Raw genomic sequence first — 13,959 nt, 5'->3', positions numbered from 1 at the left:
GCTATTCATTTAAATTAGTTGACTAAAGAACCACGCAAATGTATGCAATGAATTTTAATATTTACTGTTCATCAGTATTTTCCTTCTAATTACAACAGATGTATACAAGGTGTATAGAACATGATATATTTAATTTTCATCAAGATTTCTGATTTTAGCTGAGGAAATTATTCTACCTATTACAAGTAGGATGATAAGTTCCTCCATTTTTACTTCCTGTTTGCTATACTCATATGGATCTGCTTAAAATTATGTTCTGATTATTTATTTTGATCTTCATTTTGCAATGATTGTATGCTAAGTAACAGAATGTGCCTAGAACCAATGTTATTCAAGCACTGGTAGTGACAAAATTCTTAGTAATTTTTTTCCCTCTTTTTCTTATTTGAGATCCCATAAAAACTGCCCAAGGGTCTCTCTCACTGAAGGCATACAGACTGACTCCTAAACTGATGGAAGTTTGTAAAGAGAAGGATTTTTCTCCTGAAGCGTGAGTGTTTGGGGGTACTTACAAGTACAGTAAAGGACAGGGTATTTTTCTTTAAAGATTTTAGTTTGCCACATGTATTGAATCCTCGGTGGGGTGGTGATGCTTTTGCCATGTGAACGGTAGAAGTTTTATGCATGGCCGAGTGCCACTTGATTTCTCCCTTTCTATGTTTTAACTGTTCTTTGTGGAATGTCTGATTTGTTGTTCTCACCAAGGGCGAATTTAGTTGGAGTGGGAATTAATTAGCTACTTAATTTGAAGAAATAAGTGGTTAAATAAAGGTAGATGGCAATGAATGATCAGCAGCAGCTATCAATTGTAAACTGTGTGTCAGTCCGGCTGTGAGCTGTATGTCTTATTTTGAGCTCCTGTTTCATGGCGGGGTGGGGAGAGGTGGGGAGAATAAACATTTTAAGGATTCAGTAAGGAATGTGGCTTACTGGAAATTTTATGGGTGACAAGTATGCATAGAATTAATCGATAAAGCTGTTTTGTGATCCTACACAGTGGCATTGGGATATTTACATTAAAATTTTAAAGAAATATTCAGAATTCTATTATTTTTTGTTTATTATTGGAATTCTTATTTCTGTTAAAGTTAGTAGCTTTAACATCATGTAGGACAGGCAGACAGTTCATTGCTAGTTTCCCTTTTGACTCCTAAAGAAATTAAGGTGCAAAGAATTTAAAAAGAAAAGCTAACTCATGAAGAATTTCTGGGTTTGGTAGTTATAACTAAACTATGAGAAGTTGAATTCTTGCTGTGTTCTGAAGCATTGCATTTGTGATATTTTGTGAGTAGTATTCTGCTAGTTGTTAATCTCTTCAATTCAGTAGGCTTTTATAAAGAACTTGCCAAGAACTTGAGTGTTTCTTTTCTAGCTATTTATTTTAAATGTTTTAGAGATAGATTTTATGGCATAATTTCCTAAGAAATTTACATTTTATTATCAATGAAATTTTGAAGATACCTGATTAAAAAGAAAGAATAGTTTCTTTTGCCAAGAATCTTATTTTCTGGGCTTATAGCTCAAACTCGGATCATTTTTAGAATTACTCAAATCTCTCAAGTTATGCTTGACTATAAAACTTATTCTCTCCCTTTTTTAGAGAGTATTAATGAAACAAAGATCCTGGAAAGGGCCTTTAATTAGGGGGAAATGTATGAAATAGTCAATTTAACATTACTTTTGACCACCAGACTGAAGTATATTTAACATGCTTCACAGATTGAAAAAGGGAAGTATCACCTTTGAGCACATGTTTGAAGAAGTGCCGATTGTAATTAAAAATTCACATCTGATCAACGTCCTAATGTGGGAGCTTGAGAAGAAGTCAGCTGTAGCAGATAAACATGAATTGCTCAGTCTTGCTAGCAGGTAAGAGGCCCTGCCTAATGAAAAGTCCCTTTTGATCACTTTCTGCAAAAGGTTCTTTTACTTAGTCTCTAACCTATGAAACAAGAAAAATTTACTTACGCACATTTTGAGGTAACTAAGACATGTAACAACATGTGTACTTGTCCTGCCTTGCTAAAATCTCAGGAAAAAACACTTAACTGATGAAAATGAACCAGTGTTTGCATACTAATTAGCTCCTATTCTAGGAACCCTCAACAGCCTTTGCTGTATCATTTTTGCTCTGATAAGGTGGGGAGGGTTTTTTATTTGGCTCAGTGTTATTTATTGCCCTCGGAGACTTATGGTATTATGTCAGGATATTTAATAATGCTCGGGAGAAAAACAAAAATACTTTTTTTGTTTTACTGGTGGCACTTGCCCTTGTTCAGATGCAGACTTTATTAGTAGAAAGCTTCCAGTTTGAATTTCCAACTAAACTTAGACTTTTCTGGACCTGGCACAGTCTTGCTATCTTAGACAGTAGTGACATAATTTCCTCCATTGTGGCTGCTTTGCCTATCTAGTTGCTAAGATTGTTTATTATATTGGTAAAATGTGACTGAAGTGTTCCAGAACAGATTGTTTCCTTGATGGAATTACTGCCCTCCCACCCCCATTTATTCTCTTAACAGAAATATGAACAGATTCCTATATATAGCTTTTCTTCAAAGCCCTTTAGGCTTGATATTAGTGATTGTTTTGTGGTGGGTAAAGGCTAACAGCAGACCCATAGGATGAAATTAAATGGACAGAGTCGGTAATCAGACCACATGCATTTGTTGAATGGCTGAAAGAAACAAGGTGTGTTTTCATAAGCAACCAGTTTGGAACAGAAGCTCACTTTTTTTTTTTTTTTTTTTTTTTTTTTGGTACGTGCCTCTAGCGGGAACCGAACCTGGGACTCTGGTCCGCAGGCCGACGCTCCCACTGCTGAGCCAAACCAGCCAGGGCCAGGAGCTCACTTATTTATCAGATTTCCAGACATCCCAGATAGAAGATTATACAATAGAACAATATAAGATTTTTCTCCTGTAGACAAGTGGGATAAACCCAGAAGGACCAGAGAGCCCGGTGTCTTCTCCAGGCTCTGGGATGGGTAGAACTGTGGCTGAAGTGCCACCTTTCATTGTATGAATGCACCACAGAGGCCAAGAAAGTCTTTCCAGGGGAAGGGAAGGAAACTGGGTGGTGAACTGAGTACTAGTGAGCAGCCCGGGTGCGAGGCTAATTTGGCACTAAAGAATGTGCTGTTTGACTGCAAACATACTCATAATAGTGCTTTAATTTGTCTCTTTTAGAAGATCATATTTTTTTTTACTGCTTTTACAAAGCCACTCGGCACACCTGTATTTAAAGCTTTGGGCTAAGAACCTTTTTCAGCAATGCAGGGCTACAATTTGATGAATTAAGTTTATAGTTATATCATAATTTTAAATTTACTATGTGAAAGCTTTTGCTTATATGATTTATGTCTTTACTTTTTCTCAAGCTTTCTTTATTGAGCATACAAAACACATATATAGCCCTTCTGTGCTTTAACATTCCCAGTGAGCTGGGCTGCAATGTCTGTTTGTCCAAGGCATCAACGTTATAATGGCCAAGAAAATGTTTCCGATTCACCATAGCTGCTAAGATCTAGACATATTTATTTACAGTTTTTACCTTCTGTATGTTATGTGAGAGCCTTTTGCTCTTCATGTTGTTATTTTAAGGGTAAATTGGTGTTCCTGTTGGCAGAAGAACATGAAGCAACCTTGAAGCAGAGCTTATACCAATGGATTGTTACATTGACCCAAATTGATACTACTTTAAACGCTTTGTTTATCTCAAATTTTAATTTATAACATTAATCAGGCCAGTTGCCATACAATTTTTCTAAGAAACCGCATCAGAAATCATTCTTAAGCAGCTCCTTAAACATTTTGCTTGGTCTTGCTTTTCACAACCCATATGTGGATACGAGTTCTTTGATTTACCTGATAAATTTGTCTGTGCTGTGAATAAAACATACTACTGTCCCTTTCGTTTAAAAAATTCAAATTTTTAATTTTATTAGATGAAAGTTCTAGTAATAGCTATATTATAACAGCTTTTATTAATTATTTTAAAATGTGTTACATAAGCCTTTAGCTTTTCACACATGAAAAAACCATTATTTTTATTTCCTTTTTTAGAAAGTAAACTAAGGGTGGGCATCATACTTTAAAGATAATAAGGATAAATTGGTACTGTAGCCAGAGCCAACTTATCACTGCATGTCTTGGTTGACATCTGTTTAAGTTGTCTGTGTTCAGTTCTTTGTTTCCTTGGCAATAAAAGAAAAGGCTATTTTATTGAAACGCCTAACAATAACTCCCTGTTTCAGTATTCTAGCTGAACTGGCACTGAAAAGATCCCCATAAAATTGCCCTTGGTAATGGACCTGTGATTTCCTGGTATCTGTGAAATAGTTATGTATTACAGTTAATTCCTTTTGCCTTACAAAAACTATTTTGCAGATTTTTGAGTCTTGTTTGTTTGTTCGCTTTTGAGTACTTATTGGATATATTTCTGAAGAGCAGGATAGTTATGTAAATGTTATAAAATGTTTAAAGGCCATGTATCTCTGCTTGTGTTCTTTCACTATAATCACATATACCTATAGTACATGATAATAGTACTTAAAAGACTTTTTTTTTGGTGGAGAGGGAGGGTCTCTTCTAGTAATACCTTTCTCATTGCTACAGTCATTGTAGTCAGCCTCCAAGATTTAAGCTCTGGGAACAACTAGGTCTTTCTCTGTGTGTGACAGTAACTCGCCGTCATGGTTTTCTCCACAGTCACTGCACCCCTTCTCACCTCCCCAATCTCCTGGTCATAGGATTGATGGTGCTCTTTCTCCCTTCTGAATTCCTGTTACACTCAAGGACATTTATTTAACGACTGTAATAAGTAGTTAATTGTGACATTTCTTGCCTTTAATATCATTGTGGGGGCCTCAGTTCTTCAGTGATGAAGGTGACAGGATCGGGGTCTCCCCTTGGGCCAGCTAGTCCCATCGCTGCCCCTCCCGCCTTCGCAGGATCTGCCTTTTTCCTCCACCCTCCTTCCTCAGATATCTTCAGTTCCTCTCTGTGCTACTTTCTTTTGTACTATGTTTACTGGCTAGTTTTCCCCAATTTTAGAATATTATGAAAATGTTCAACTCTTTGGAAAAATTGAAAGACTAATAATACAGTGAACACCCATAACCCTTTACCTAGATTCACCAGTTGTGTATCTTGCCACATTTGCACCGTCCCTCTATCTATATACAAAAAACATACTTTTCCCTCCGAACCATTTGAAAGAAAATTGCAGACATTGACTCTTAACCCCTAAAGACTTGAACATGCATCTCTTAGGAATAAAGGCATTTGAACTTGTTTAAGTCTGTCTCATCTTAAAAAGCAAAGTTACGAAAAGAACATCTTTTGACCGCGTGCCGTTATTATCCATTTTCTTTACCCTTTTGCTTCATTTTCTTCCCTCTGTAGAGTCAAATTGTAAATAGAATTTTCTACATGTTGTGTATGTCTCCTCATTTCCGCGTACCTGCCACACTTAGTGCTCCGTCTGTTCTGTGTTGTTAGCGCTCTCACTGAAGTCACAAAAGACACCTTGATCACTCCTTACTGGATGTTTCAGACTCAAACATTTGATATGTTGATAACCCTTTCTTCCTGAAATACTTTTCTTTGAAGTCTGAAACCTAAACTCTTCTGGGTTACTACTCATTCCCCAACAGCGAGCCCTCTTCTGCTCACCCCTGAATGTCACTGTTCCTTGGGGTCGTCTCCCCTGAGTGCATTCCTGAAGCGGCTTCATCTGACTTCCATGTCTTTGCTGCCTTCTGCCAGTGCCTCATTATTTCTGCTCCTCATTCCTTTCACAGTCTCTAACCTTCCTGCTTTTAACCTTTTGCCCTTTCATTGCAGTGATCTTGCTAAATGCAAATTGTGTGATCTTGTTACTCCTTAGCTTAAAATTTTTGGCTAGTCCCCCATTGTCATTAGACTAGAATCCAGACTTAGAGTCCTAGCTTCTGAGAGTCTTTGCACTGTGGCTGTTGTCTGCCTCTTTAGTATCATCACTCTTTTCTTCCTCCAATCTTGCCTTTCTCCTGTTCTCTTGGTGTACGAATTACTAATAGTTCTTCAAATGCATTATGCTTTTCATGCGAGTCTCTGAACATGCTGCCCATGCCCAGTATCTGTAGTGCCCCTTCCTGCCTGCCTTGTCTCCACCTCCTCTTCAAAATCTTGAAGTTCAGCTGTCACATAATTCAGAAAATCTCATCTGATCTGCCCAACTACCTTTTATGCTTCTGTTCTGTTATAGCAGTTACCACCACTGTGTTGTATTTATTTTTTTGTCTTCCTCTCTTCTCACTAGAATGTGTTGAGTGCAACAGTAGCTTAGAGTTTAACCCTTAGCATCTGACAGTGCAGGAGAAGTAAGTATGTATTGGAAGAACACATGGGAGGTGACATAGTATTGTTAAATTTTAACCCTGAAGTTTTTTGGAAAGCAGTATGACTGTACTGGGTGGGCAAAAGGAGGTTTACAGTTGTGAGTACGCAAAACACAGTTTGTTCTTGTATTATTATTTATTAATTATTGTATTTTCCTTAGGAACAACTGTAAATCTACTTTTGCCAATCCCTGTATAATAAAATGGACCTGGACATTTGATTAGCTATGGAAAAATAAACTTGAAAGTGATCCACAAAATTACAATGAAATAAGATAAATGTAAAATCAAACTTAATTTGAAAAAAGCACTTGATTCCTATATAGGCTGTCACTCGGCCAAGGTTGTGTAGGTAGTGCTGGACCTGGGATTAAACTTTAACTTTATTTACACACACACACACACACACACACACACACACACACCAGCAGGCACACCATTTCTGTGTTCTTTCTACTGCTTAAGAGCCAAACTTTTCTAATTTTCTTCAAATTACAGAAGTAGTCCAAATAGAATTCATATTTTAACTGGATTTACTTTCATTCATATTCAGTATTTCCAGTCTCTTTCTTCCTCAGCCTTCCCCTTCTCCGGATGCTGAAACCAGCCATTCAGCTGCTTAGAGCAGGAAGCTGGGAGTCAGCCTTGACTTCCCTCGCAGTTCTGCCCACTGTTCTCCGTGCTCATTGCCGCCCGTCCTAGGCCAAGCCACACGGCTTCTCTCGAAGCACCACAGTAGATGTGGGGTGGGTGTGTGCAGTTTTAAAAGTAGAGATAAAATTCACCGTTTTAACCATTTTAAACAGTACAATTCATTGGTTTTAATATACTCACGGTGTGTGCAACCATCACCACTAATTCCCGAACAGAAACCCCACACTCACGAAGCAGCCCTCCTCCTCCCCACCCCGGCCGGCACCGATTACTTACTGTCTGTGTGGATTGCTTATTCTGGCCGTTCCATATAAACGGAACTGTACAGTAAGTGGCCTTTTATATCTGGCTTCTTTCACTTCGTGTGTAATGTTTTTAAGTTTCACTCATGTATCAGTACTGCATTCTTTTTATGACTCAGTAGTTTTCTGTTGTGTGGATAAAGCACAATTTATCCATTCATCCATTGATAGATACTTGGGGTTTTTCCACTTTTTGGCTGTTATGAGTAATGCAGCTGTTAACATACATGTACAAGTTTTTGTGTGAGCATGTTTTTAGTTCTCTGGAGCATACTGAGGAGTGGAGTCGCTGGGTCATCTAGTAACTCTCTGTTTAACTTTCTGAGGAACCACCGCACTGTTTCCCACAGCGGCTGCACCGTTTTTGCATCCCTGCCACAATGTATGAGTGTTCCAGTTTCCCCACATCCTTGCCAACAGTCCACAATAGACTCTTAACTGATTTGCTGGCTTCCGCTCTCCAGTCTGTTCTCTGCATAGCAGCCAGAGTGGTCATTTTAAAATTTAAGGCTAAATATGCCCCAGACATATAGAACTCTAGGACACCATTCATACTGTGTTGTTGGGTGCTGTGTGGTGCAGCTAATGACTTCTCATGTGTGCTTGGCTCTGCTCCCTACCCTGTGACTGCCCATCCATGCGTCCTCTTCCTTTTATCTGCCTAGTTCTCGCCCGTCTCAGGCCTTCAGCAGAGGTGCTTTCTTCCACCCACATTACTTCTTGCATGGCCGATTCCTTCTAATCCTTTGCTTCCATCCCGTCATCTCCTTAAAGAGATATTCCGGCCATACTACTTAAAGTGTTTCTCTGTTTCCTCCTTTCTTTCTTGCCACACCAATCAGTTGTAAGCTCAGTGAAGACAGAGACCATCAATGTCTCATTCACTATTGTCTCCCTATTTGCTAACACTGAAGCAGGAACATAAGTCATTTTTTTGGCAATTTTTATTAATTTATTTTTGTTACAGATGTTTCTCCTTTTTCTTTAAATGACTGAGTGAGTGCCGTTTGTCAGCCAGTTAGTTTTGTAGAGCACGCATGCAGCAGCAGACCTTCCACGGCAGGAGATAGTCATGGGCAGAAGTCAGTGTGGTGGTCACGGTCCCAGTTGGGACACCGGTGGCACACAGAAAGTGATGTGGTACGAGGAGCTGCAGTAGGAATTTCTGGAAAAGAAAAGAAGTATGAATGACTGGACTATAAATTTTAGGAAGGGCAAGAGGAAAAGAGCCCTTTTTCTGTCTTCATCTGGCTTTGTAGAATAAAAGCTGTTGTCGCTGTTTTAGAACCTGCTAGATAGAGACATCATGTGCCAGAAGTCTTAGTCTGTGTGCGTGGTTCTTACTTTGTCTGGCTGCCGATTCAAGTGTTCTGGAGCACGGCCTTGGGGAGGGGATGCTAAAGAAAAGGTTCCAGGCCCTGGCCGGTTTGGCTCAGCGGTGAGTGTTGGCCCGCGGACCAGAGTCTTGGGTTCGGTTTCTGCTAAGGGCATATACCTCGGTTGAGGTTTGTGCCTGGCCCCGGTTGGGGTCGTGTGGGTGGCAACCAGTCAGTGTGTGTCTCTCACATCAGTGTTTCTCTCCCCTCCCCCTCCCGCTCTGTCTGAAAATAAATGCAAACATGTCTTTGGGTGAGGATAAAAAAAAAAGAAAAGGTTCCAGGAGTACTGGCTTAGGTTAAACTTGGTTGTAAAGAAAATGCGCATTGTTGATATCCTGCCTGGCACAAGGAACGGCTCCACCTGACGCCTGAATGCTCTGACAGCGAGAAGCTGAGCTGGTTCGGGCATGGGGGGTGAACAGCAAGCCGACTCGGTCTTCCCTCTGCCCTTCCGTTGAATGTGCTGTGCTCTCCTCTTTCAGCACATGGCCGACCAGTTAACATCCCAGAATCTTCAGAGCAGTGGCAGAGCTGTAACTATAAAATATAACATGTCAGTATATTTTTGTTTCAGCAATCATTTGGGAAAGACTCTACAGTTGCTGATGGACAGAGTGGATGAAATGAGCCAAGATATAGTTAAATATAATACATACATGAGGAACACGAGTAAACAGCAGCAGCAGAAACACCAGGTTGGTATTATGGAAAAATGTAACAAACGATTCGTTTCTCAGGACAATGCTTCAAGAGTCATCTTCAGAATGATTTGAATTATCTTTGCTAAAGAGCATTGACTGTTGGCCAGTAGCTCTACGTCATATTTTTAAAGCTATTTTTTATGTAGTATGTTTCTAATATGTTATTTACAGTTTGTACTTAAATATACCTGTCTTAAAGAGAGCCAGTATATTAAGCTCAGATTGCAATGCCAAGGTTATGCAAATAAGAGTTGCATTTATTGAGAAAATCAGAGGCAAAGAGATTGCCGAGTGTCACAGCTCATTTCTTTACTAACCATAATTGGTTTGGTAGTGGCTCATTGCAGCATAGTTAGCAATCTTCAGTTCATTTAAAAAACTGAGCAATTGAGATTAAGAGCAAGCAGTTTTGATAGGGAATAATGGACCAACCGCTGTGAGGTAGATGGTGTAATACAGACAAAACCCTAGCATTACCTGAAGGTTCTCATGTGCACATGTACTGCTGTAGCCATTTAACCTCGTCTTTATTAGTGTTGCCTGAAGGCCACATGGTTTCTCAGTTCTGGGGTATTGTTTTGGGGCTATATTGCTCTGAAACATTCTTAACATTTAATTCTTAGAGAAGTGGATTTCAAAATGTTTATATGGGAAGGTATTTGTATGTGACTACTTTGTGTTCATTAAAATGTACTTTACACTAGATGTTGTTAACAGTAGAATTCTAAGCACAATTAAGTGGTTCTGAGAATATTGTAATTTAAAAAATTTTATCAGTGTTTAGTGAAATTCAAACTATTTGTTTCTATTATACTTAGAATTTTTAACACACATATAAATCTATATAGTATTTTAACTGAAAAAAATGGTGAAGATGGTGATGGTGAAAATCTGACAAACTGGGGGGAAAACAACACAAAACTCTCAATTTCTTTCTTCTGCTGGTTCTTTCTTTCATCAAAAGACTCACCCTGGGCATCAAATTGAAAATCTGTCCCCTGATAGATAGTTGATTTTGGAAACCAATCTTACAAATATTTTTCAGAATTCTAATGTGTCTTAAAATTTTGCATTTGACCTTTATTCTTAACTTACTGTTCATAACCCCTATTAATTATAGGAATCTTTGCAAAGCAAGTTTCTCTTACTTTAGGAAGAACCATCGTTTCCCTTGGTTTCATAGGACTTCAAGAACCTGACATTTTACTGGCCCATTTTGGTTTCTGATTACCTGATCCTTTAAAACTGCATGTGGGATGTTATTCTCCCCTGCTTTTGTAAGCAATCCACAACTGTAGCTTTTGATTGTGATTTGATCCATAAGTTTGTAGGTGATCTCTCTCTATATATATCTCCCCACCTCCTCTCCAGAGAATCATAGAGATCCAGAGTTTGAAAGTTTTGGAAGCGTTATCTAAACTAATACTCACTTAGCTATAGAACTAAAACACAGGTGATTATCTGTTGTTAATAGTGATAGTAGTTACAATAATAATGATGATGATGATGATGTTTGAATAATATAATAATAATATTGTCAGTAGGGATAAAGCCGAAAGAATTTCCCAGTGTGCTAGTTTCATTACTTGGTTATTAAAGTTAAGATGACTCTTACTTGCAATGCTGTCATTTACCCCGTTGTCGTAAATGGCCACCTTACTCCCTTTCACGGACCACCTAATCCGGAGCTGCTTGCCTCCTGTGTCTCACATGGCCAGTTTTGTTTTTTTCCCAGTCATTCGTCACAGACTCTTAGAGCTCAGAGTGACACTGAAGTTTACAACAAAGGGATTTTCTTCTACTGTTGTAATATTTAGCCTCTTTGAAGCAAGGGTTGCCGAGAGAGGCCCTTTGTGAAACAGACTGAAATTCAGAGCAGGGGGTCTTGCTGGTTGCATGAGTGAGGGAAGTCTGTTTTTCTCCTCAGGTAGAGAAAATAACCAACTCCTTTTCTCTCTGAATTTTAGTATCAGCAGCGCCGCCAGCAGGAGAACATGCAGCGCCAGAGTCGAGGAGAACCCCCACTTCCTGAGGAAGATCTGTCCAAACTCTTCAAACCGCTGCAGCCTCCAGCCAGGATGGATTCTCTGCTCATTGCAGGTACTGTTTAGCCTGTGCAAACTGGCCGGTTTTCTCGGCCTTTAGGAAGCAGACGACAGCGAGAGATTTGAAAAGAAACCAAACAGAAAATGAACCTCATGAAAGCTAGTGCATTGAAACTTGTTGAATGGTGAATTTGAATCCAGTACCTGTAGTTCCTGAAATTTAGGAATCTGTCAGTCTGTTATTTTCCAGTGTTTCATTGTGTGTTTATGTAAACATTTTTGAGATGGCATCACAAACTTTGTAAAATAGGAAGGTTTCATTTGCGCACTCTCAGGGAAAGTAAGAAAACACTCGGCCCTCTCATTATGCAGAAGATCATTCGGCTGAAGCCCTGTGCTTCTCACCAGCTCCGAGCCCACGTCTGTGTGGGTGTTCGAATTGCATTGCGCTTTCTAACTCGACACAGAGTGTGTCAACTGTAGCAACATGAATGCAGTTCTGCATGGTGGGCTTTCTCTAGGGGTACTTAACATTTAACACCTCCCTTAAGTGGTGGAGATTCTATTTCCTATACTAGGGTTTGATTTTGAATATCTAACATTCATGATCTTACTAGCTATAAATACCTTATTTCTATATAAATTCTGTTAAATACAGTTTGATTCCACTAGCAAATGTCTGTGAAGCGTTTATTGGAGTGAAAATCTTACTCAAAGAAAAGCTCATCTTCTATAATTTCTATTGATATATTTCTATTGATCTCTTTAAGGTGGGGGGTCTAAATTCCATAAAGCTTTCTAGTACACATACAAATTGAGTTTGGGACACTGAGACACATTCCTTGCGTAAGGTCCCGTGCAAGCAGGATTGTATTTCTCCTACGTTCAGAAAGTATGTGACTTGTTGCAGCAGATTCGATCATTAGTGTTATAACACTAATTAGTGTGATGAGGCCGTCTGCACGCGGACTCTGCTCCTGCTGTTGGTCGCTTTGGGGTGGGAGGGATGCTGGGGTGCTCAGTGTCTCCAGGCACAGACCGGACAGCATTCTGGTTGCTCTCGCCCGGGGCGGGTCAGTGCAGTCCTCTGCCCGCGGAGGAGACCAGTGCTGTTTCCCTCGTGCATGCTGGTCCGAGCTGCGTAGTCTGTGCACGTTGATTGACAGCTAATCTGTCCTTAACTGCTGATAGACTTTTTGAAATTTGTAGTTTTTCTTCTCTATGTAACCAAGAGTGGAAGATAGCTTAAGAACTTCTAATCTTTATTATCCCTTATGGAAATATAGCATTGATTCTTATATCTTCTTAACTCAAAACAAAAGAAAATACTGGCGGTTCTGTATTATGTTGATTTTCTTGTCTGATCAGCGTTCCAGGTCATTTTATAATCTGAGGAACATTATGACTCTCTTTTTCACTTTCCCAAATGCACAGGCCAGATTAACACTTACTGCCAGAACATCAAGGAATTCACTGCCCAGAACTTAGGCAAACTCTTCATGGCCCAGGCTCTGCAGGAATACACCAGCTAAGGAAAGGAAGTTTCCAGAAACGGAGTTAACGTGGACTCTTGGGGCAACTCCTGCAAGAAAGACATTTGCGCTTTGAAAAGTCATTCTAGCCAATAATAAAATATTAATAAAACAGTTTTCACTGCTTGCTCATTTGGTTTGAGACATATTATGTCTAGTTGCCTATTCTTTTCCTTCTACCTGTTAATTTTCGAAAGATAAACAGTCTTCATTGCAGCTCCAGCAGGCTCAGACCTCCTGGGCCCATCACCTTGGCCGCCTCGGGGCGGCCGCGTCTAACCACACAGCTCAGTGCCCTGGTCCCGATCCTGACCCAGAGGCCCTGGCACCCACTGTGTACCCCAGCACTTCGTCACTGACGGGCCCCTGGAAGCCCAGGCCTCGTGCCCTTGCCCGGTGCCTGCTCCGCAGGCCTGGAATTCTCGGGGTGCTCCCCGGGGGGCCGTCTCTTCATTTCTTCAGGTGCTGGTCGACCAGTCCTCATGCCCGTTGGCAGTTGGGCACAGGACTTTTTTAAGAAGGCATTACACAAACGGGACAAACACCACAGGACTGTATTTGTATGAAAACGAAATCCATTCTGTGTATGTATTTAAATTTAGGGCTTCATGTTTATCTTTTCCATACCACGATATAAAATTCTGCTAAGAGCAGGTTTTGGTTTTTTTTATTCCTCACCTGAGAATGTTTTTCTACTTATTATCAGATAGAGTGGAAGGGGGGGGGGCGGAGAGAGAGAAACATCGATGTGATAGAGCCACATCGACCAGTTGCCTCCTGCACGACCCCCACCAGGGCTAGGGATGCACCACAGCCGAGGTACGTGCCCTTGACGGGAATCAAACCCGCGACTCCTTGGTCCGCAGGGCAGCGCTCTAACCACTCATCCGAACCGGCCACGGCTAAGAGCAGGTTTTTGAGTGAGGAAAGATTTGGGAGGATAATAGTACATTGGAAAAAATTT

General features: G+C 40.1%; 1 protein-coding gene across 1 annotated transcript in view; it reads left to right on the top strand.

Moving 5' to 3' along the window:
• EIF3H (eukaryotic translation initiation factor 3 subunit H) overlaps positions 1–13,127 on the top strand; it is a 98,121-nt gene extending 84,994 nt beyond the window's left edge. The window contains exons 4-8 of the mRNA XM_036264189.1: positions 391–490; positions 1,720–1,869; positions 9,292–9,412; positions 11,386–11,518; positions 12,898–13,127. Of these exons, the coding sequence (XP_036120082.1) occupies positions 391–490; positions 1,720–1,869; positions 9,292–9,412; positions 11,386–11,518; positions 12,898–12,995 (602 nt within the window). The 3' untranslated portion in view covers positions 12,996–13,127. The remainder of the gene's footprint in view (positions 1–390; positions 491–1,719; positions 1,870–9,291; positions 9,413–11,385; positions 11,519–12,897) is intronic.
• The last annotated feature ends 832 nt before the right edge of the window (positions 13,128–13,959 follow it).

This window comes from Molossus molossus, unplaced genomic scaffold, assembly GCF_014108415.1.
Source record: "Molossus molossus isolate mMolMol1 unplaced genomic scaffold, mMolMol1.p scaffold_m16_p_16, whole genome shotgun sequence".
In the NCBI taxonomy this organism is placed as follows: domain Eukaryota; kingdom Metazoa; phylum Chordata; class Mammalia; order Chiroptera; family Molossidae; genus Molossus; species Molossus molossus.
The sequence above is the reverse complement of the archived record's forward strand: the minus strand, read 5'-3'. Positions and strand labels throughout refer to the sequence as shown.